Source organism: Chroicocephalus ridibundus, chromosome 5 (genome assembly GCF_963924245.1).
Source record: "Chroicocephalus ridibundus chromosome 5, bChrRid1.1, whole genome shotgun sequence".
NCBI classification, from domain to species: Eukaryota; Metazoa; Chordata; class Aves; order Charadriiformes; family Laridae; genus Chroicocephalus; species Chroicocephalus ridibundus.
The window spans coordinates 34,455,741-34,478,359 of NC_086288.1; the positions used below are offsets into that span (position 1 = coordinate 34,455,741).

At 39.4% G+C, this 22,619-nt stretch overlaps 1 protein-coding gene across 5 annotated transcripts in view; it reads right to left on the reverse strand.

Annotated features, from left to right (window-relative positions):
* Positions 1-2,137: 2,137 nt before the first annotated feature.
* Positions 2,138-22,619, reverse strand: part of SH3D19 (SH3 domain containing 19) — a 110,749-nt gene continuing 90,267 nt past the window's right edge. For all 5 annotated transcript variants that reach the window (XM_063336561.1, XM_063336560.1, XM_063336558.1 and 2 more), the window contains 13 exons: positions 22,354-22,461; positions 18,844-18,956; positions 16,570-16,628; positions 13,950-14,214; positions 12,562-12,630; positions 11,199-11,271; positions 10,754-10,884; positions 8,323-8,381; positions 6,437-6,624; positions 6,094-6,146; positions 5,399-5,585; positions 4,384-4,481; positions 2,138-3,021 (listed from right to left, as the gene is read on the reverse strand). In XM_063336561.1, the coding sequence (XP_063192631.1) occupies positions 2,905-3,021; positions 4,384-4,481; positions 5,399-5,585; positions 6,094-6,146; positions 6,437-6,624; positions 8,323-8,381; positions 10,754-10,884; positions 11,199-11,271; positions 12,562-12,630; positions 13,950-14,214; positions 16,570-16,628; positions 18,844-18,956; positions 22,354-22,461 (1,520 nt within the window). In that variant the 3' untranslated portion in view covers positions 2,138-2,904. The remainder of the gene's footprint in view (positions 3,022-4,383; positions 4,482-5,398; positions 5,586-6,093; positions 6,147-6,436; positions 6,625-8,322; positions 8,382-10,753; positions 10,885-11,198; positions 11,272-12,561; positions 12,631-13,949; positions 14,215-16,569; positions 16,629-18,843; positions 18,957-22,353; positions 22,462-22,619) is intronic.

Here is a 22,619-nt window from a genome sequence, read left to right on the forward strand (position 1 = left end):
GAAATTGAAAAAAAAATAATAGAAAAAATTCAGTTCTACTTTTGAGACTTGTATCAAAATCTTAGAAAACTGCCAGACAAACAGTAAGTAAACATCATACACTGAAGCCTCATCCACCATGACAATGCTGCGGTGTGTCTTTGCAGGAGCTGGGTTTCTGTTTGTTGTTGTGGGCTTTGCTGGGTTCTGCTGTGCTCCCCCTGCTGTGCGCACTGGAGGGTCAGGAATTGTGCTGGCACCGGTCATGGTGGAAGAAGCCTGTTTTGATAGGGTGAGCCACTGAAAGTTTATGGTTGAAGTGTCTTGAGTGGGGACTTTGCAGGCATCAGGAGAGCTATCTATATATTTGTTCCCTTGGATTTCTCTAGAAGGAGATGGCTGTTTTATTGGGATAAACAACAAGAACCTTTGGCATCTCCTGGTAGGAAAGCTTGGAGAGCGGGAAGGGTTGGCCTCGGAGGTGGACTTAGGTTATAACCTATGTTTGATTCCACAGGAGTTCCAGAAAGGCTTGTTGGGGATGGTAAAACTGAATGATAGCTGTATAAATTCTCATGTTTCCATCTTTCTAGAACAGCATATAATTTATAATTGTTTTTATGAAGTTAATCCCCTTCATGAAAGTAGAAATCTAGTTCTTGGTTCATTAAAACTTAGTGTGGTCTTCATCCCCCAGTGGCCTGAATGGTGTTGGTGCAGTTTAAATATACACCACTTCACATTCGTGAAGCTTCTAGAGAAGAAAAACGGAGGGCTGACGCCTGTGTCTATATTTGAAGTACTGTGGCATAACAGTGACTACAGAACGAAACAGTGCTGAGGACCTCATGTGTCTGCTGCATGTTCCTTGGACTCGCTTCAGGTGAGCTCCAGTCTGCTACCGAGGCTGGATGCGGCGGACTCCTTCAGTTCAGTTTTGGCTGTAACCTTGTGTCTGCCTGCTGTGATGGTAACCAAAAAGCAGGGCACGGGGAGGGGAGGGCCACCCTCACCAGCTTGCTTAGATGCCAATTTAGATGCACCCCGATCTTTTTGGATATATATTAGATATATTAATATAAGCTTAGATATCAGGAAGAAATTCTTTACTATGAGGGTGGTGAGTCACTGGCACAGGTTGCCCAGAGAAGCTGTGGATGCCCCATCCCTGGAAGTGTTCCAGGCCGGGCTGGATGGGGCTTTGAGCAGCCTGGTCTAGTGGGAGATATCCCCGCCCATGGCAGGGGGCTTGGAACTAGATGATCTTTAAGGTCCCTTCCAACCCAAACTATTCTATGAATCTATGATCTGTTGCTCTAATACTTGGACCATGTATTGATAAAGTTGTAGGCAGGCACATGACTTACGTCAAAACTATCTCTAAGTCAATCATGACAATTTTAGTTTCCAGTCTCCATCCACCACTCAACTGTTGTCCCTTTTGCAATCTGAACTTCCAAACCCACAAAGAAAAATCTTGTCAGGGTATCTTGATACCTAGTGACCGGCGCCTCTGAAGTAATGACTCATGCTAACAGCTTACTGGTTCCTTTTTGTTACATAGTACAAAAGTAATGGAATACTGTCAGCAATGAAAGAGCCAACTGCAGCATAATTTTTTCTATTCCAGTCTGATGAAGTTAGCAGTTAATCAAGATGCATTTAGCTATTTTGTCAGAAGCCAAGCATTGCAAAAAGGTATTTACTACCAGAGTTTCTTATAATGTGAAGCCACCTCAATCATGTCTGTCTTTAGTTTGTCACTCAAGTGACACTGCTGCTTTTTATTAAATGCCTTTGTTAGAGCTTCTTGAAGTAACCTCTTGCCAGGCGTGTTTTCCGTAAGGCCTCGACAGACCATTTATAATGATGCTCAGTATAGTTGGTATGTGGTAACAAACTGAAAACTAATCCCGTGTCTGCTGAAAGCTAAAACCAAGGCTGTATAATATCCTTCATGTTAAGGACAGGAATGGTGTTACTGAAGTATGTTCCAGTGCTTGAGTGACAAACGAAATGCAGACTGAGTGAAGACTGGCTTTCCACTTACATGAAGGGGGTGGAGGGGCAAATAGTTGGAATAGTGCAGCCACTGCATGGAGGGCATCTGAGAAAGCTCAGTAAATGCTGTCTGTCACAGCTAACTTCAGCTGGGAAAGAAGGGTACGATGGTGCTCAAAAAACAGTAGAAACATCTAAACCTGCATCTGTAAAGGGTGTTGGGGGAAGGGAGGAAGGTCTAAGAAGGTTCATACCGGTTTGAATGTTATTTGTTAAGAGGCAAAATACTTTTGTGACCTTCCTGTATGATCAGCTTGGGCTAAGAACAGAAGACTATACAAGGGTTTGCTTCTGAGTTTTCCCTCTTATCAGTACTAGATTTGATACTTTTCTACTATGAAATATCAGTTATCGTCCTTATCCTCTAAGTCAAAAGAACAAGTGAATTCTACTGGTAATGTGGAAGTTAAGCACTAATGAAACCTGATTATCAAACTTGATCTACCTACTGAGTGCTGCAATTATATCTTAAAAACAATTTTTTAAATTTGGATTTAAAAAAGTTTTTAAAGAAGCCCAAAGAAGCTTACTTTATGCAGACTTTGTACATGATAGATGTAATACCAGATAGTAAACATACTAGAATGCTATTTAAGTTAAAATGGTGTTGCACCACAGTATTTCCCTCGTCAGAAGCAGCTAAAAATCCTGCTTGTATTTGCTCTCAGAGCATTCATGAAGCATGACTACATATGCTGTCACAAAAGACTAAAATGTTCTTATTTGACTTCAAGACACTAGTATGACTGTCTAGAAAAAGTAGTGCAAAACATTGATAGTCAAAACACATTGATGTCTTTGCTGTGTCTTTAGGATAGAAAACATTCTCTCCCACATGCAGGGAGTACAAAGAGAGGCAACACTTCATGGTGTTTTTAAAATCTGAACAAAGTTCTTGGGAAATATCCCAGACTTTCCTTGCATCTCTCCACTCATCCAGTCCTCGTCTACAGATTCCAGCTCTGTTATTGTATCACCTGCCTGTAAGAGAAGGAGTGACATGAGCCAGTACACCGTACCATGCAATGTTAATGCATACATAGCTGATGTTCCTCAGAAGCAATTGTTATCAATCAAATAGAAGAGGAGGAGGATGTGGCCAGTCTCTTCTGGTGGTTACATTTCCTTGAGGTTGTTAGCCAAAACCACCTGAAGCTTCTCTTAAGGTAAATACTTGTCTATGCTGAACAATCACTGCTGTCCAGAAGGAAAAAACCAGCACTGCTGGATAGCTTTCTGTGTTACTTAAGCTCTCCAGGTAGGTAGGTACGCTAGAGAGCTGGCTCACAAGCCCCCTGCCTTTACTTGTTATTTGTGTGTATTTCTCTGCTCCATTATGAGGGTTTCTTTTCTTAAAACACTTCAAAGCTTCCCCCCCGCAATTTACTCCCAATGTTTTCCAGCACTTAGAAACTTTCCTCTTTCCTTTAGAAACTTTTCCTTCCAAAAAAGGAAGGCAATCGTCTAAGTAGCTCCATGTGTCTGTTCAAAATAAACTGCAGCTCCTGTGTTTGATCCTTGTTCCTGTTCTCATTGTTCTATGCCACACCCTTCATATCAAGTACTGTCCGGGCCCTGGCCTCTCTTCCCCTTTTCTGATTTAAGGAATCATCTATCCTTTCAGCATTGCAATGCAAGCTGCTAATGCTGAAACTAACTATTTTGCTGGTTTTAGAAGAGAAAACAGTGGGTTCCAGCTGATAAACACAATTTTGGGCCTGCTGTGAAAGTCCGCTGTTTCTCGGAAACTTGCTTTTGAGGACACAGTTACTTAAATCATGACTTTTGAGTCTACAAGGGCATGCTGTTTCTTGTTCGTGCCTCTTAATATTATCTGGACATCCAGCAAGTATTTAATTTCTCTCCCTTGCTCCCATGGCAACTATGTATTGTGCTGCCAAACTCTTAGATTTTGCTGCACTAGGTGTCCCTCAGAGGCATTGCTGCTGTAGCGCTGGCACTCTTACTATTATCCTCCTTCTCATTGCTGTCTTTCTAGTTAAAAAAGAGGCTCCCTTGACCATATCAACTGATCAAGAACTGAACATACTGCAAAATAAGGTTTGTTTGCCTATTATATTTACTGGATCAGAGAAGCTGGAGGAATTCTGCAAGTCCTCACCTCTCTTCAGTGTCTTCAGTGAAGATTTCACCATTATGAAACAGAAGTGGTAAGGGCAAAAATTTTTGTAGAGAGACCATTTATCAAATGTGTTAATGTCTATGCCTGCGTGCTTTGCTCTTTCTTGTACCAAGCCTATTTTCACAGTGGATAAATCCTATTTTTAGCATTCTTTAGGAGCATAAGACCTTTTAGAAAATTGGGCAAAAAGTGGTACTCACTTTGAAGGAAAGCTCATCTTCATTTTCTCCATGAAAATCATAAAGAGCTTTGGCTTTTCCTTTCTTCCCTCCTACAGACTGTGACAGCTCTGCCCTGGCTGCAGAACATTGACAAGACGGGTTATTTGGATTGTAATGAAATAAATCTGTTTCTGGAGAAGCTTCCTGTCATTCCTGTGTTTTCTCCCCACTGGTATGCTACAGGGTGTCCAGGTTGTTATTACTACTGCTACTTAGGAATAAAAACCTCTACTGCCACCAGTTCATTTTACAGTACTACCACGTTCTCATGGTTCTGCTTCTAAGAGGGCTAAAGTTAAAGTTCACTTACTTGAACTTTCCAGTGGTGATATCTAATAAAAGCTGTCTTTTCCTCTTTGTACTTGAAGATGAAGTGGCACTCGGTGCATGCTATTTGCCAGTTAGGTGGAGTTTATTTCCTGTCAACTTTCACCCATGGTTTTACTTGCAAAAACTATGGGGAAAAAAATGTGATTTTCTGTGTCCTCTGTGAAGGTTTTGACTGTGTTGATTTGGGGACCAAACAGAAGCTTGAGAAGAGCAAGCAGTGCTAATTCCTTGCTTCAGAAAGGGGATTACAATAGTTCTGTGCCAAGACACAGCAGTTATTTACAGCTCTACCAGCTCTTTGGCTGTGTCGCAGTGTTTCTCTTCAGCTGAGGGAGAACCTGGTTTACACACACACACACACACACACACACACCTTTTGTACCCCTAAATTCCTACTAAAGGCAGCTCAATGGGCCTCTTTTGCCTGTGCCCAAACCACACTTTAAACATCCCAGAATCCGTATCACCTTGCAGACTACTTTCTGGCTAGAGCATATTGCCATAATTAGAGAGGGTGGTTCAACATCTAGTTTAGCTTTAGGATATTAAGGACTGTGGTGGTGCATAGCTTCTTAATGCGATGGAATAGCTGGGTTCTCCCAGAACTGTCATGACTGTCACAACCCAAGGAATAATGAATTGCCATCTAGTAGGAGCACTGTACCTGAGCAGGTCTGCACAAAAACTGCTGGGAAAATCCCTTCCTTTTCATTCAGTCTTCCTCTATACCACTCTGAATCTACTTGTTCCAGTATTTGGATGTAGTCTCCCTTTTTAAAGGATAAATCATCTTTGGTTTCTGCTGTAAAATCGTGAAGCGCTTCACACCACTCTGCTGAGTGTCTGTTGTTCTATTCAAGTGAACAGAAGAAATGCATTAATTTTAGATGTGTTAATGGAGCCCATAAGCTGATGGGTACCGGTGAAAGCAGCTGTACAGAACACTGGTGTCCTGACTTTCTCTCATACAATAGTGTCACTGCAGATGTAGGCTAGAATGGCATTCCAGCAATTACCACAGGCTCAGACGCATTCCTTTTTATCATTGGTGGCAGGGGACAGGATTAATAAATTCAAAATTAGACCACTGCAGCAATACTTAAAATAGAGCTAATAAGAATTTGCTTAAGCACAAAGGATAAAAACTCATTTATGTTAACTTGCCAGAAGCTGTGAATTCAATCAGTTTAGGCCAACTGTCAGAATTCAAGATGTGCCCATGCAGCACTGTGTGCTGTGGGAGTTGTGTTACATTCAGGTTTCGAGTTGTGCAGCTAATCTGGCATTATAATAGAAAGTCTATGTAAATCTACGAAACTGCTATGTAAATTCCAGCCCTCACCTATAAATTTTTATTACCTGAGGAAGGGAAGAAGAAACCTCCACCTTGTTCTTCAGTGCTGCTCCTGTACCTACATAAGTAAAGGACAACTTAGAAGACCAGTGATGACTATTCAAAATATTAATAATGATAGAGATTTTAGTGATCAAAGTGATTATTAAGATTATTAAAATCAAAGTGATTATTAAGAATAACTTCTTAAGAAGTCCTACTGTTCCTTTTGATTTTTCTTATCTGTCTTCTCTCCCTTTCTACCTTCTTCCCGCATTCATTGCCCTTTTGCACTTTTCTCCTATAAGCTACCTATCTGCATGTAGTACAAAATCATGTTCTGGAAGATTTTTGCAAAGATATTCATACCTGTTCCAGGCAGATCTTCAATTATTTCCACAAAGTTCAAGGGGAAAATTCCAGATGCACCTCTGAGCTCTCCTTTGGCCCACTCTTCGTTTACATATTCTTTAAGGACAATAGTTTCACCTTCTGAAAAACTGAGCTCATCTTTCTGATCTCCAATATATTCAAATCGTGCTACACATCTTGGGCCTCTGCACAAACAGAAGAGAAATTTACTTTGCTTATTTATTATTATTGTCCACTTAATAATAAGGCAGCGTTGTGCAAAATATGGATTGATATTTTTACTGAAAATGGTGAAAGAATGCACTCAAGCTAAAACAGGTGGAAAAGTGGGGTCTGGCTCTGGTTCTCATCTCTGCTTTCTGAGGAGGATGAGTATGGTGTCTGGAAGAACTGGATGCAACTTCTGCATCGCAATTCCTGGCTGTTACAGTATTTTGCATGAGACTGTTTCTCTTCCAAACAACAACAAAATATCACTATTTCTGGGCTACCTGTCCCATTTAACATTTTTGCCCGTATCCAACTAACTGTCCTGATATGCTTTTGTTAAGAGTTTGATGGTTTTTTGAGCTAGCATCCAATTTAGATACAGTCAAACATGAGTGGGGCGTGGGTGTTGTGTATTTGTCTCAAATCCCAAATACATGGAGGTTTCATGGGGGGAAGCTAGTTTTTATCTGCTTTGACAAACTTTATTCTGTAAAATCTATGCCAGGCATTAGGAAATAAATTATCTATCAAAGAAACAAACATCAATGCATCTGATAAATTTTACGTAATTTGGTATAGTACTGAAAAAAACCCCACTTTTTTCCTCACTTAAATACATTTAATAATTTGATGAACTATTACAATAAATTTAATAAATTAAGAAAACTTGTGATTTATCAGAAATACTATGTTAGAATAATGTGGTAATAGGCTTTAATTTTTTCTAAACCATCACAGCGTACAACCAGTGTAAGCAGCTTGGTTCCGACCCCTGTCCTCCACTCATATCTTTGCAGATATTTGCAGAAAAGAACTCGCTTTGCAGAACAGAGCTAGCACTTTCTGTTTCTTTCCTAGTGGCAGAAGCAGCTTTTAAAAATAACGTTTCAGTCAAGACAAGCCAAGCTCTATCTGAAGAACAAACTCAATGGTCCCATTGATACTAGTTCCTGCCTCTGCCTGAATTTGTTTTAATTGCTGCAATTAATGATTGTGAAATACAATAAATTATCATTGAGTAAAAATGTCATGAAAAGTTGTTCCTTGCCCACAAGTCTTCGTACAAGTTGTTTGCAAATCAGAAATGAAAGCATTTGAAGTACATTTGATAATTTGATCTGGGGAGCTTTAGATGCAGCTGTGTAGTTTTACACTTTAAGGTTAGATAGATTTCTCTACTTAAAGTACAGCTATATTCCGTCCAATTTTATCTTGTTCTTTTAAATGAGTAGGAGCCCTACCAGGTTACACCTTATGAGGATACTGAAAGAAAGTAGCAAGGCCAGGAGCAAAGAGAGTGGAGTACAACCTTGCTGAAGTTAAACAGATCGGTTCACAGTTTCTGTAACCAATTTTCATGAAAAATTGTGGGAGATGTTCTTCTAATACAGCTCGTAAGAGGAAGGAAAGTGAGTGAAGGGGAATATATCTATATAAACATATATTATAAAACATTTTGAAGCCAAGAAATGAGTTATTAGGCTTTTTTACCTGAATGAGTCTTGTTAAAACATCATAAACTTTCAGTTTTGACATCTTTATTTTTAAAATATATTTTGGTGAAGAAACTGTTAACCATACTAACCTCAGCACAAATAACACCTGCTTCAAAGTTATCTTTCTTTCTCCTAGTAAATCAAGATGAAAAAGAAAATAAGATTTATCTGACTCACTTAATACATTGTGATGAACAGGGTATTTTTTTCCTGTTGCCTTCTTCTGGAACATCAATCTAATAAGACAACAAAATAAATTAAATCAATTAAATCTTCCACTTCAAACTCATGGCAACATAACTACAATAAATTTGGAACTGGTTAAAATAATCTATTTTTCAGCTAAACATCAACTCCAGTTATGACCTCCATGTGATGCTCTATAGACACCAGCACAGCATGATATATGACAATATTAATGTAGATTTCGGTTTTGTATGCCCAATTTCTCATTTTCCTATCTCATGCAAACAAGGAGCATTATTTAATGTTTTGTTTTATGAAGCTGGTTTACTGTTTCTACTTCTGGCATGACGGATTGACAGAATATGGGACTGGATGCTACTACATGGTGTTGCATTTAGCTCCCAACTTTCAATTAGTAATTGCTTTCTATTATTTACTAGCACAATATATCACAATAGACAAAATTATTGTTTACACATATCCTTTCAGGGCTTTGGTAGCCAGCTGTCCTCCAAACAAAAACACATCTCACAAATCTCACTGGAATTGGAGAAATATAATTTAGAAAATCAATACAGTTATATTAAACAGACAGCATTGAAGTCCTTTATCCTAAGAGGATTTTGATGGTATTTTTGGTGTGACATGAAGGATGATCTGTGAGATGTATAAGACTACAAGCCGAGAGACCCCGGCGAGGAGCTTTGGGTTACAGCTCACTATCGCATGAGCCAGTTCCCATAAAAATCAACAAGAATCTTTCATTAACTTATGTGAAGGACTGGAGGAAATCATGCTGCCTATTAGGACAAATAATCTTTGCAGTGCTCTTTCTAGAGGAGCTGGTATCTGTGGTGTTCTGAAGGTTCTATGGGAAGTAATAATTTAGTATTGTTAGGTGTCCAGACATCAAGCTACTACCCAGCTCAATACTGTAAAACAAACTATAGCATATTGTATAGAGACCTTGTATCAAGATCAAATCTGACACGAATAAACAGGAGAAATCACTCAGTAAGTTAGCCTCATCTACTGCGCTCTTTTTCTTTCTTTTTTTTTTAATTTTTCTGAAACAAAAGATTTTGCATTCACAGGGGTATCCACCTTTTCCAACTAAAATAGAAATCTAAAACACATCTTCCCTAGCTCTTATAAGTTGTATCTGTCTGTATCAATGCCGAATTTGACCCCAAATACTCATTCCATGGCTTTAACATAAAATCTTTTCTCTATTAGCCATCGGTAGAACTTTTAAATTACATTTTTGGTCTGCGTAGAGGCAGCTAATCAATTCAGTTAACAAATCTTTTTCATGAAAGCAAATCAAGTGTTGTTCCATTACTACTGCCCCTGAGTTTTTATTCTTCAGCACTTCTCAAATCTTAAAATTCTTCTCCAGTAATGCTATTACAAACCAAAGACACCCTGTGTAACACACACTGATGGTTACCAAATAACTTGGTATTGTCCCTGTAGCAGCAGCGCTCATCTCTGCCAGCTGTCCCAGCACGACACAGACTGACTGTCTTTAATGCCCAGTCACACACCTTCACTGCATCCTGGTGTCAGTTTAGCATTCCTCTGTGTCCGTATGGCTGGTGTGGATAGCCCAACGGCCATTCCTACTGCCACAGAATGGACTTCAATCTCAGACTCAGGCTTGCCATAGATTTGACCCAGCTTTTGATGCAGTGAACCACGCTGTATCTCCTTTAAAGATGAGGCACTCAATTAATTGCTATTGGGCTACAAAACAGCACCTGTCTCTTGCCTGCCGTTTAGTGTCAAGTGTCACATTCAGTAACAGGATTGCTTTAAGCTGCTCATTTGCAACAACACAGTCTCCTTGCACTGTGCCAGCACAACCATTTGTGCAGCCACTTAGCAAGCCACTTGGGCAAATTGATCCAGATGGAAAAAAAATATTCTGGGAAGAAAAAAAAAAAAATGTTTTGTTGGGCCCAACTGCTGCTCTGACCAAAGTCACTACATGGCTATAAAAGTGGAGATTCCAGCACAGTTCAAGGGACAAGAACGTGAGAGAAGCCAGGGGGTGGGAGGGAGGCACAAAAAGCAATCATCTTACTCATTGTTGATTCTTACATGCAGCTGTGAAAAACAATCTGCTCTGTAGACCCTAAGAAACTACCCAGGTTAACAAAGAGAATCTGGTAAGGGCCGTGATTTTCTCACTTGGCTTCAAATTAACAGCAAAATAATCCCCGTAACACAGATGGGTTGTGCCAAATCAAGCATCTTTCTAATACCATACAAACAAGTTGATACATCTTCTGTGTTACCAAAGGGAAAAGAGATTATCTAAATACATAATGGAGTTAAACACACAGCAGCTATAGTAAAATAGAACCAGAAAACCAATGCAATAGGACCTTATGTAGCAACGTATACAAAGCCTACATACAACTACTTTAACAAAGCTGGCAGGAAATATCCCTGTGCGATTCCCACATTTTCCTCTGTACCACTCGGTATCGATTTTCTCCAGAAGACAAACGGTGTCTCCAGAATGAAGGTCCAAGTCATCAGCATGCTCTGTAAGACAGCATCATTTCGGTTAACGGTAGTTGTCACACTCACTGATTTTCTTTAAGTAAAACCTTCTTAATGTAAATACCACAGACAAAAGCAAAATCAGTTTTCAAAAAGTCTTAATTATACTTGATAAACCAGTGACCTTTAACTAAAAAACTGGCCCAACTATAGCTAAACCCGTGGATTTGAACAATTCTACATGCAGACCTTCCAGGCTGAGGTTCCTCATCATTTTTGAGCTCTAATTCCTAAGAAAATTCCCATTTGAAAATTTTGGAATAAAATATGCTTCCAGAATGTTCACATTTACTTACCTGCAGGAAAATCATGCAGGACTACAGCATGAGGTGCACTTGTGTCAGAAACTTTTGGAGGGCGATTTGAATCCTGACAACAACAAATAAATCCAAGTAGTTTATAAATCACGGAAGATACTAAGAGAGATTCTCTGTTACATACTCTGAAAGTCATTTTCCGACTTTGGTCACCATGTTGTTCTTGGTATCATTGAATCACCTTTGGAGGCAACAGTTGGTGTTGGTCACACGGTTATGGGTCTGAATTCTGTATGCCTTTCGCCAGGGTAAACCACAATGCATTTCCCCAAAAATCTATACTTTTGAGCCAGTAAAAGGAAGGGAAGGCATGTAACTTTTCCCAGTATAGACAAAGCCTCAGCTATCTCTGTGGGTCAGAAATATGGAGCATTGATAGCAACCCTTATTGCAAGAGTTGTGGCCAAATTTTGCACTGTTGCTTGGTACTGCGAGCCGCCAGTTACTCTTCCTTGCTCGGAGAAAACACCCCATCCCAACTCTCCCCAGCACACTCAGCAAGAGCAGCACATCTGCTGACTGCCGAGAATTTTAGAGGGGTGAGCAAGCCACTAGGCCTTTGCTTACAGGAAAATAACACCGAGGAGAAATGACAATTTTGTTGTGGGATCTTTATAAAGGGAAATTATTTTCAAAATGCTAAGCTTTCCTCTCTATCCCACCCACTAGGAATCTTTAGACTGTACTGATGACAAGCACTCTCCGTGAATTACATTCAAAGTAATTCATTGCATACAAAAAGCCCAACATGGGAAAAGATAAGGCCAGAATAATACGAATTACAACAGATAACATAGATTGCATAAAAATCTATTTCAGCCATGTAGGTTTCTGATAATAATCAAAAAGGCTGCTCATAGCTATAATTTATACCAGCTATTTAATATTAATATGATCATGCCCTAAAAACAGGTTAGGTCTGTAGAAGCCGAGAGAGGAAAATACTTTGAAGCCCGCACGTCAAAGCCAATTCGCTGATCTATCATGTACAGCACTTCATAAAACTACTCACTTATCTTTTGCCCACGTTTTAGATACTCAGCCAGGGGAGTGATTATCTTCCTACAAGATAGGGGAATGTTACCAGTTTCCTCTCCCTTCTGGCACTCAAAGTAATTACTGGTGCTGTGCTCCATAAGCAGAATGTCCCTGTGCTATAAGGCGAACCACTGTTATTGGGTTTTGTTTTGGTGGTTGCTTTGTTTTTATTGAAGAAACAGAAGGATTTAATAAACCACTGTTACATTTCTCAGTGTAGCCTTTAAAGTCTAACGCACTTGATACTTTAATGCAACAGGAATCTTGCTCATTAAATATTTATCAGCAGAAAAAAATGCCTTACCTTACAGGACAGTTCTCCAGGGTTCCTGGGAAGACAATCTTCCTTGACAACTCCATGAGGCACAGGTAGCTTGAACAGAAATAGGAATGGAAGAGTTTGGTTCACTTCTAAGCACCTGAATTCCCACTGCAAGTGAAAATGGTCGACGATGGAACTATTCAAACCACCTACTACAGGGAGCTAATTTAGGAGTCCAGTGGAATAGGACAAGCTCCTTTGTAAGGCATTCAGAACAGGACTGCTGGTGAAATGAACCAGCCCTTCAAGAAACCCAGGTGTTGTTATCTGCTTTAAAAGCGTCTTCACCACCTAAGTGGTATCATACCATATGGTATATGATGTTCAGCAACACACTGACACAGAAATGTGTTCATTTGTCATGGAGGGCACTGGGAAAAAAACCTCACAGGAAAAATTCATGGACAGTAACACTTGAGGGCAGAGAGTTACTAGTGATCTACTCAAAAACAAACTCATTTACAAAACATGTCACAGGTTTCTTACGTAAACAGGTGTGACTACACCAGACAGGAAGCAACTTGCTTCCCTTATCTCAAAGCTGTTCCTACTATCAACTTAGATACATCTTCGTCTCTCTCTCTTGCTCCTCTGCTCCACCAAGGATCTAAATGCAATAGTGAAGATCAAAGAGAAGGCAATGCAAAGTTTCCACATCATGCTGAATGTTGATGTTGTGCATGTTATGGTTGCATGGGTGTGGGAGAACAACAGCACTGGTTCAAGCAGGCACCAGCTCTGATCACTGACCAGTTTCAAGTATCTGGAGAAAGACTCTCTCCTTTTTATCTGCAATCTTGATCGATTTATATTGAATATTCCCTAACAACACATGCAATACCAAAAAGAAACATTTTTATAATTAAAAGTGATGGAATCATTAAGACAAAAATGTAAGCTAAGTGATGTTACATTCCTCACAGGCTTGATTAAGCAAGGTAAAGTACTTTTTAAGTTCTAATGCCCCCCAATTTTTTAAGCATTTTGACATATACAGGAAAAAACAATATACAAATGCAATTATTTAGCATCATTTTATGTGCTGTAATAGAATTCAGAACTGGTGACTGTAAAACGAACCTCCAAAACCAAAATGCTATGCATTAAAGATAGATAGATAGATATAAATTACATATATACACAAAAATACACACACACATCTATACTTTGCGTGTATATATTTCTTTCTCCAGTATTACCTTACAGTACTTATCACTACTTATCTATTAATATTTTCTAAGGAAGATTATGCTGATAGATGCACTTTGAAAGCCACATCATAGTAACTACCTTACTACCTTTTTCACTACTATTTTAATCAGCACTGTTTTATAAACAAACAGTCTCAGATATTCTATCTCAACTCTTACCATGTATTTATTGTAGAGCGGATGACCTGGTTTAGGTCTAGGAGGTAATGCTGGATCTGGATTTTTAAAGACTTGACTTTTTGCTCTCTTAGGTCCCAATCTGAACTTGCTGGGTTTTTTATCAAGAGCGATGTTAGAAGTAGATAGTGAAAGAGCATCCTTCTGGGAGGAGGTCTTGGCTGCAGAGAGTTTTGGTGGAGGTGGCCTTCCAGGAACACCTTTAGGTGGGGGAGGTCGAGCAGGTACAATTTTTCCATCCACAGGCCTAAAAATTGGGCAAACCATCAGAGAAATATGCATATTAATAAGTCCGTTGCCTTGTCCTCCACCACAGCCCTAGCTATAGATTATGCAATAAGGAAACGTGACTCATGATGACCTGGGCTGTAAAGCGTGTGGCATCTGAAGCTCCCTGGGAATAAATAAACTCTTCAGATGCTGGGACTGGATGACCAAGTCCTTAGACAGATCCTTCAACTACATATTTCCAAGTCTGCTCACCACTTTCACTTATGACCAGCCTGCCAGCTTTCTTGGGGGCCCACTACATTAGCAGGATTCCTTTGAGCAATCCACCTTTAGAAATAGCTTTGTTAGAAGCTGCCTCAGGACAGAGTTCTTCCAGTGGAGAGCTTTAGTGAAAGCCCTGAGAAGCTCTGCTGATCTAGCTGGTCTTCAGGAATTAGCCTAGCTTATTCTCTGGGATGCCACTTACCCAAAGTGACTTTTGGGCCTCTGCTGAAACTCATGACATATGACACCACTTTGCACAATGGCATCAATAGCAGAATTTGCCATTTTTATGCAATGGATGTCTACTGCCGAAAGAAAACAGCGGTGAAAATACTCAAGTTTTCTGACAATGCTGAAGGTACTGCACTCTCATTAGCGTACCAGTAGTTTAGGAACCAAAATCAGAGATTAGTAAGTGACAGTGGTAATCAAAAAAAAAAATTAAAAAATCTAAAAAATCCCCTTTACTAAGCATTGATAAAATAAAAGCTGCCTATACAGTACACACAAGCCATGATTTTCAGAGTCAAAGAGTGTGGCCAAATCAATAATTTGCTACTTAAAAATCACCTCTGTTATAAACAAGCATTAGGTACATAAAACTTTGGCTTCCTGTTATTAAGAACCCTGGCGCTACCACTATTCCAAAAATACAATATTGTTTGATTGTTATTGGGAAATCTTCAGACAGTTACTGCAAGTTTCTGCTATAATTGTCTCTCTTTTTTCCATATAGTGTAATTCAGCATAATTATTTGCTTGCATGAATTCCTCAAGGGTCTTTAAAAATTATCGACCACAACAAATGTGCATTAGTGGATCTTATCCTTCTGATATATTTCATGAGTGTCATCCACCACTTGAGAAGATATTAGTGCTCTACTAATGTTCCTGAGAAGAGCTCTCTATTACTATTTGAGTATAGATTATTTTTTAAATTTAAAAAAAAAAAAAATAATAATTCTACCTCTGTTCAACTTCCACCTCTCCCTTTTCTTGGCCTCATCCTAAACTAAGCATTTTTAATATTGACAAAAGGGGAAAGACTGCATTAAATCTGGAAACAAACCAACCCATATGTTTGTAAGGCAACTCAACTAAACAAGAAAGCTCTAACAAGCAAATCAGGGAATTATTACTGCTTACTTAAAAAAAAAATAAAAATAAAAATCCATTTGAGCAGAAGAATGAAAGGACAAAATGTTAACTGCAGTTCCAGAGATCCTTGGGAGAATCAGGAATGCTGTTATGCTAAACAGAATGGGGAAAAGTAACAAGCCCATAGGGGGCAATAATGAGGTGTTTCCTTGTGGGTAAAACCACATTCTTTCCTGTTAACAAATACTTATTATTATTATTGGTAGACTAAGTTTAATAACTGAAAGATTCTCCTGTCCTGACACAACAGAGAAAACTCTTGTGTTTAAACCCACAGATTTAGAGTGCAGATACTGAGATGGCCACAGTGGGCTATCTAGCCAATGCCATATCTCCCTCCAGTTTGTCTCTGGTATTTAGTGGACCTGAATTTAAGGCTGGTACAGCTACTTTTGCCTCTGCAGACCTTCTTTCTTCTTGGTTCAAAAGAATAAAAAAACAAGGTTATCACTGATTCTGCACCTTCACAGGCTTTTTAGGTCTGAAGTGAACCATATAAACTAGCCAGTGTTTCTGGGAAGGCGCTGGCCCAGCATCTGCCCTTTTCAGGGTGGCAGCATCTGCCACCTCCATTCGTTCACCACTCAAACCCAGCCACAAGTGCAAGTACTGTTGATCAAAAGGTCAGCAACATGCAAGAGGGGATGTTCTACATTCAGCTGTGGGTGGAAAGGTTAAAGATGCAGAAAGGAATGACTGTCATCAGCCACTGTACATTAGCTGAAGAGTCAAACAGCTGTCCTCCTATAATCTCCCTGCTCATACCAATAACATACAAACAAGTTATTAATCAGCTAGCAACTTGGTCCTACCTATTTATTAGAGAGCATGCTACCTACCCAAGCCTACTGAGTTAGGACTAGAGTTGGTAATGTCTACATTGAGACTAACTAGGAAAACTAATTCAGAAACACCATTTCCAAGTGAGTCACTGAAGAATTACACTTACCTTGCGGGTAGTACAGGTTGTAGCTGAGGCACTCCACCCTGTTCTGAAAGATCCAACTCCTACAAAGAGTCAAAAGAAAAAAAGCCATTTATTTCAGCCCAAGAAACAAAAATGATCTTGTTTAAATGATGCATTTCTTAAATTATATCCTACAGACAGGAAAAACAAGAGTTTCTGGAGGTCTGGGAATAAAGTAATAACTATTAGGGTGTGTTCTAGCATTTTAAAGTCTTGTTGGACATAGAGGGAGAGGTAAATAACCTGTTTGACTACCTGAATCACAGCTTAAATTGTGCACTAAGCATGACCCAGCCCTCGTTTCCTACTACATGGGAGTCAGGGCTTAAGAGCAAAATTCAGGTAGAACCATACAAATGTACACTTTCACTGCCTGTGGGATTCCAACTGTCGCAGTTGCATTATCAGTTTTGATTGAACTTTGACAGACGAAAGACTTTGAACAGGCTTCAAGCATAAAACATGACACTGATGCAACTCGCGCAGGATAGCGTCTCTTGCAAATAACATTACCTCTCATTAAAAAAGGTATCTAAGTATGTTTCCTAGAGATCTAACAGATAAACCCAGATGAATCTTGCTCTGGCAGATTAAGGTGTCACTCCTCCCAGCTGCCCATCCTGACCCTGCCAAAGATTACTACCCTGTAGCAGAGTCAGCAGAGCGGAACATGTGCCATGTCTGAAGGGGATGGAGAACAGTAATGGATTAACAAATTACCATCCTTTCTGCCTCCTGCTGTTCGTTGTCATGCCAGTGCCAGAGAGTACAGCCAACTCCTCTGAACAAGCACAGCTGCTTGTGGAACAGCATGGTAAATCAGAGTCACAAATCCGGGTTCAAAAGTACCCCCTTTTGAACCAGTAATGTTAAATAGGTCTGAACAGTCTTGTTTGCTTAGAGATACAAGTGCTTGAAACTGGTAAACAATTTATGTGATTTTCCCCACGAAGAAAATGCCTAAGATTTATTTTGTGACAAAATTTTGACCCCTGATTAAGTCCCCAAATGAATGTTCCTGATTAAATGATCCTGATTAGAAAGAAAACAACCTGCCACTTTCAGATGGGGATGTTATCCTCATACCAAAAATGTTCCTCTTCTGTGTGAAAAGGAAGAAATCTGTGCCAACTGCTGCTTATGGTCAACATTTTTTTACCGTTGCTGGTTAATCACTTCCACTGACAAGCAATGCTAGTTTTAGAAGCACAGAAGTTCATATATTTCCAAAGATAGCATTTAAATGTTTCAGCACATTTGATGCAGTCTTTTTCTTAAAAAAATCCTCTGAAGCTTACACATGCCTGTCACAAGAATCTGGATGACATTGTAAAAGTTTTGGCGTTGTATTGTATAAAATTTTATTTAACCTCTTGTATCGGAATTTATTTTTTCAGCATTACCCAGAAAAGATGGGACCTCTACAAATAGCCTCTTCAATCATGACGTTTAAAAACCCCTTTATCCTATCAGCAGAGGTAGCCACAAAGACATTTGCTGCCAGCTGTCCATCCAGTCAGGGCTTTTGATTTGATCTTTTTGCCTGTGGTTTCTGCAAGATTCTCTGCCCTTCTTGCCATCACAGCACTCAGTATTTGGAAATTCTACTGTCATTTGCTAGTTTATTTTAATTCTCTTTTGTAAATCTTTGTCAAAGGGCAAACAGGATACACAGCTACAATATCTTCCCCTACTATGTGCTCAGTAGTGAGGAGTAGAACCTTACTTTCCAAAATAGATGGTTCTACTCAGACTCTGAGAAGACCAGTACAAAAAAAACTAGAAGGAAAGAGCCGAAGAAAGCAAGCTTCATTCATCTACAGAAAAGCTTCCTCTGCCTGGTAATTAGCACAGACATGAAGAGGTACTGTGTGTATGAAGGTAAACAAATACATTTCTAAGGGACTTCAACAATATTTCACTATGTAAATCTCCTTGGACTTTGAACCACTTTGCAGTGCTTTTGAAACTAAATTGTAGAATATCCCAGTTCCAGCTGCTAAATACAAAAAATTGAAGATAGATGTGATCAAAGTTTAGTAAAAATCAACAAAGTGCTTTTCAGAACTGACAGCAGTCTAAATTACCTAATTAAATTAGAGGACGCAATTAAAAGAAAAAAGCCTTATATTTTTGAGAAGTCCTTTTCATGCTTTGGTTCTTCAAATGATTTACTTTACAAATGTTTGAGAGTCACAAGAGATCTGTTAACAAAAGCAGACAAAGTTTTAATACAAGAAAAAAGTTCTAACTTACCACTTTTTTTACTAGGTCAGCACTGTTGGGTTTTCCCACTGTGGTATCAGAGGTGATCCCAATAGGCTTTTCAGCAGGAAGTGGTGGAGGGCTATGCGGGATTTCATTTAAAGCTGTGAAAAAACAAAAATTCCCAAATTAAAGTCTAATTAATAGCTTCTTTACAGGGACCAGCAATAGCTAAGGGAATCCACCTTAGTTTGGGGCAATTTTTTGTGAACAGAACTTCCTTCCTCAAAGCCAGAGCAGCCAATGGGCAGGACCACTTAAAGACTAATGAAGAGAAGAGACATGAAGGGAACAGGAACAACATGAAGGGAGCATTGCAACTCTGAGGTTGACTTCAGGAATACTTCCCATCCTGCATAACGGATCTTCACTTGACTCTCAGGACACCAGCAAGTTATTCTAGGGTTTCAGGGTTTCAGCTGCAATACTTGTTGATATAATATTAGATGAGTAGAAGAGTTTCTGCCCCTGGGAATGTTAGACTCATTACTGGATACCCTGAAACACCATCACCATCTCTCAGCCACATTTCTAAACTGGCTCACTTTTTTCAGCTGTCAGCTCCTGGAATATCCTTCAGGCTGGAAAACAGCTGAGAGTTATTTCAAGTAACCCTGAAAGATCAGGAGACTTGGATGGAAGAATCTCCAGAAAGGTAAAGGCAAGAAAAGAAACGATTGCCTGCTACAAAATTCAGGGTGACAGAAAGACAACAGAAATGGAAGCTCCCTGGTAGTCCTCAAGGAGTTAAGCAAATTTGGGACATGGAAGAGGAAACAGTACAGATCTTATTAGGGAAGAGCGATGATTTCCTCAGTCTCAATAAAGAACGCAAAACCCTGCTAATTACATGATATTTGCTTTCAACGTCTCTGCCCTTGAAACCTGGGAAGCACTTGGCCAGGTTTTGCCAGCCTATTTACCAATCATTTTGTCTTTATACATTGGAACCCTGCCATCTGTTTTACAATGTATTTGTATACCAAGAAAATTCATTTCATACAAAGAACTTCAGACACTTGAGCTCTTCTGACTTCCAGACAGTCTTGGAGTTATGTAAAAACATGTATAGACAGCCTGGACCTTTATAGACTGATGACAAAAAAGAGGAGAGATTCTATCTAAATGAAAACTTTCAGTTGCTCATTTCATGGAAAGTACTCTCAGCAAAGAAACAAGACATAGAAAGGAGAAGTGTTGTTTGTTTTTAACACCTCAGTTGCATTACTATGATCTCAAACACTGGTGTGATGATTAAAAATGGATCGGTTCAAGGATAAATCCCTTATTCTTTGGAGCAGGCCACAGGTACTGTGTCGGCAGTGACCAAGCATGGGGAAAAAAAGTTAGTGAAGTTCATCACTCTTCTAAGCTAGTATGATGGATGAAAAGTAAACATGACACTAATTGCAAAAGAAATCTTCTCTTATCATACCTTACTGATTTATAAAAAGCACAAGAGATTTATTTATTCACACCACTTCAAATCTTGATATATACACAGATGGCCCAATTTCCTTGCCTTTACTCTTTATAAGACCAAAATTAAAGGAAATAAGGGAAGAAAAAAAAAACCAATCCAAGAACTAGAAGGCAGGTGTTATTTTCAGTGATTTCTAAGTGTAATAACTGAAGTGGAAGCTTAATGCTTCCTTTCTAATCACATCTCCACAAAAATGCTAATACTAAACGAGTGCTTTATTGGAGTTCAAATTCTTAAGCATTCAGCTCTGTCCTCTTTTTGGTAGTGCTGGGTGGGGTGTTTTTTGTTTTATTGAGGTTTTTCTTTTTGGTTTGTGCTGGTTCCTTACAGAATTAATCTCTCTCCCTACCCACAATGTTGAAAGACCCCTTCTTCTGAGATTAAGTGGCCCTCTTACAAGGTAAATCCTACTCTATCCATGTTATACCTTGGCCCAGTTGTACTTTTCTCATTTTTTAACTTTTAACAGCTTACATTTCCACAGCAGCTCCTATCTGACAAAAGGCTGCTCTGCTTTCTTGGAACCTGCTTCTTTTCCTCCACATCCCATTAATCTTCCAGCCACAGCCTCCCGTAAAGCAGTCCTTCACACCCCTCTGACAACTGTAGCTAAGTACAGCATGACCCGCAGTCTCCTGTGGGAAGTTCAGTTACCACTAGAGAGCAGCAAGGGACCAGTTATCTCCAAGTTCAAAAGAGAATCCAGGTCGGGAAAAAAAAGAAAAAGAAAAAGAGAAAGAAAAAAAAAAAAACATTGTCAGGTCTTTCTTTTTTTTGTTTAAATGGAAATTACAGTTTCCTTTGTGGAGAAGAATTATGTATTGGGTTCTTTATAGTAGTTCGTAAACGTATTCTTCCAACTGAAAAAACCCTTTTATTTATGATCAGGTATTAACAGAAAGACTTTTTCTCATATCTTCAGTCTTCTCTGCATTTTTAATCATTTCCACTGCATTTCTCACATATGCAGAGGAAAAGAAAACCTGATATTTTTGCACTGGAGGACGAAGAAGGGAACTCGGGAAATAATAAGAGAAAAGTCATCTGGACATCTAGTTGCTACAAGCTGGCTCTACACCTACTCAGGTAGAAAACATGATTTTGAAATATGAGTTTTAAGAACTATCTTATGACATTTCTCCCAAAGCTCTGAGGATAAAACATAAGGCTAAACAGAAGGAAGTATGTACTCCAGCATACAAAGATCAACACAAAGACCTTACGGCTCTCTGATAAATTTCCACTCTGAGATACTGTCAGTGTCATTTGTAAAGCTGTAAAGGAGGTGGAAGGGATTAGGGATATGGTAACTGTCAGAAAACTACAGTCAAAACCTTGACACAAAATTGCACACATCAGGTTTTTGCATCCAAGTTCCTGCGTGCCTTTTTTATTCCCTCAACTGCTACCAAAATGCTATTGCTTAAATGGCCACAGATTTCAAATTCAACAAGGGTCAAGGGAAATTTTTGATGTAAGCTGTGAAAACTATGCTTACATCCCAACTAAGCTGTGTTTGAAGCAAAGTTTAATACACTAATGTTGTTCCTTTGACAAGCAGAGGCCCTGCTCCCAGAACACTCGGAAGTAGCATTAAAATATCCTCAGCTGATATCAGAAGTCAATTTGACCAAAGGTACAACTCAGTGATATGGTTTAGCTGACCAAAGAAGCTTGCTTCTGCTGCAAGGCTCTCCTCCAGGTCTTCTCTGCCAGCACTAAATTCCCCCGACACACACACACAGTTTCACTTCTGATACGCTCCATAAGGTTTGAGGGACATCAAACTTAGCACAAGGGAGGGAGCCAGACAAGGTAGCTGGGAGGCACGGAGAGGGGAACGTGACTCCCAGTTATTTCTCCCTCCCACCACAGCCCTTAGGTTGGCTACTCTGTCTTGTCAAACTGTAGCACGGGATTCCTTTGGCAGCTAATACAGTCAGTAAACAGCAACTCAATTAGTAAATAATAAGTCCCAGTTAAAATTATTTCTCAGACAATTTGGGAGAAGGACTTACGTTTCCCGGGTTTAGCTGGGATTCGGATCACAGTGGGTTTCCGGGCTAAAGCTGGCTGAGCTGCCTGTTCCTTTGCAGGTTCACTTTTAGTGATGAATTGAAATGGATCTAAAAGGAAAAAAAAAATCCCAACATACTTAATATTTATTTGCTGAACACAAATCTCACTGGGTATTGCTTTTATTATTGTGGACATTTATACATCACACCCAAGAAAGTCCTAAATATACATATACATATATCAGGGATGATGCAAATAGCATAAC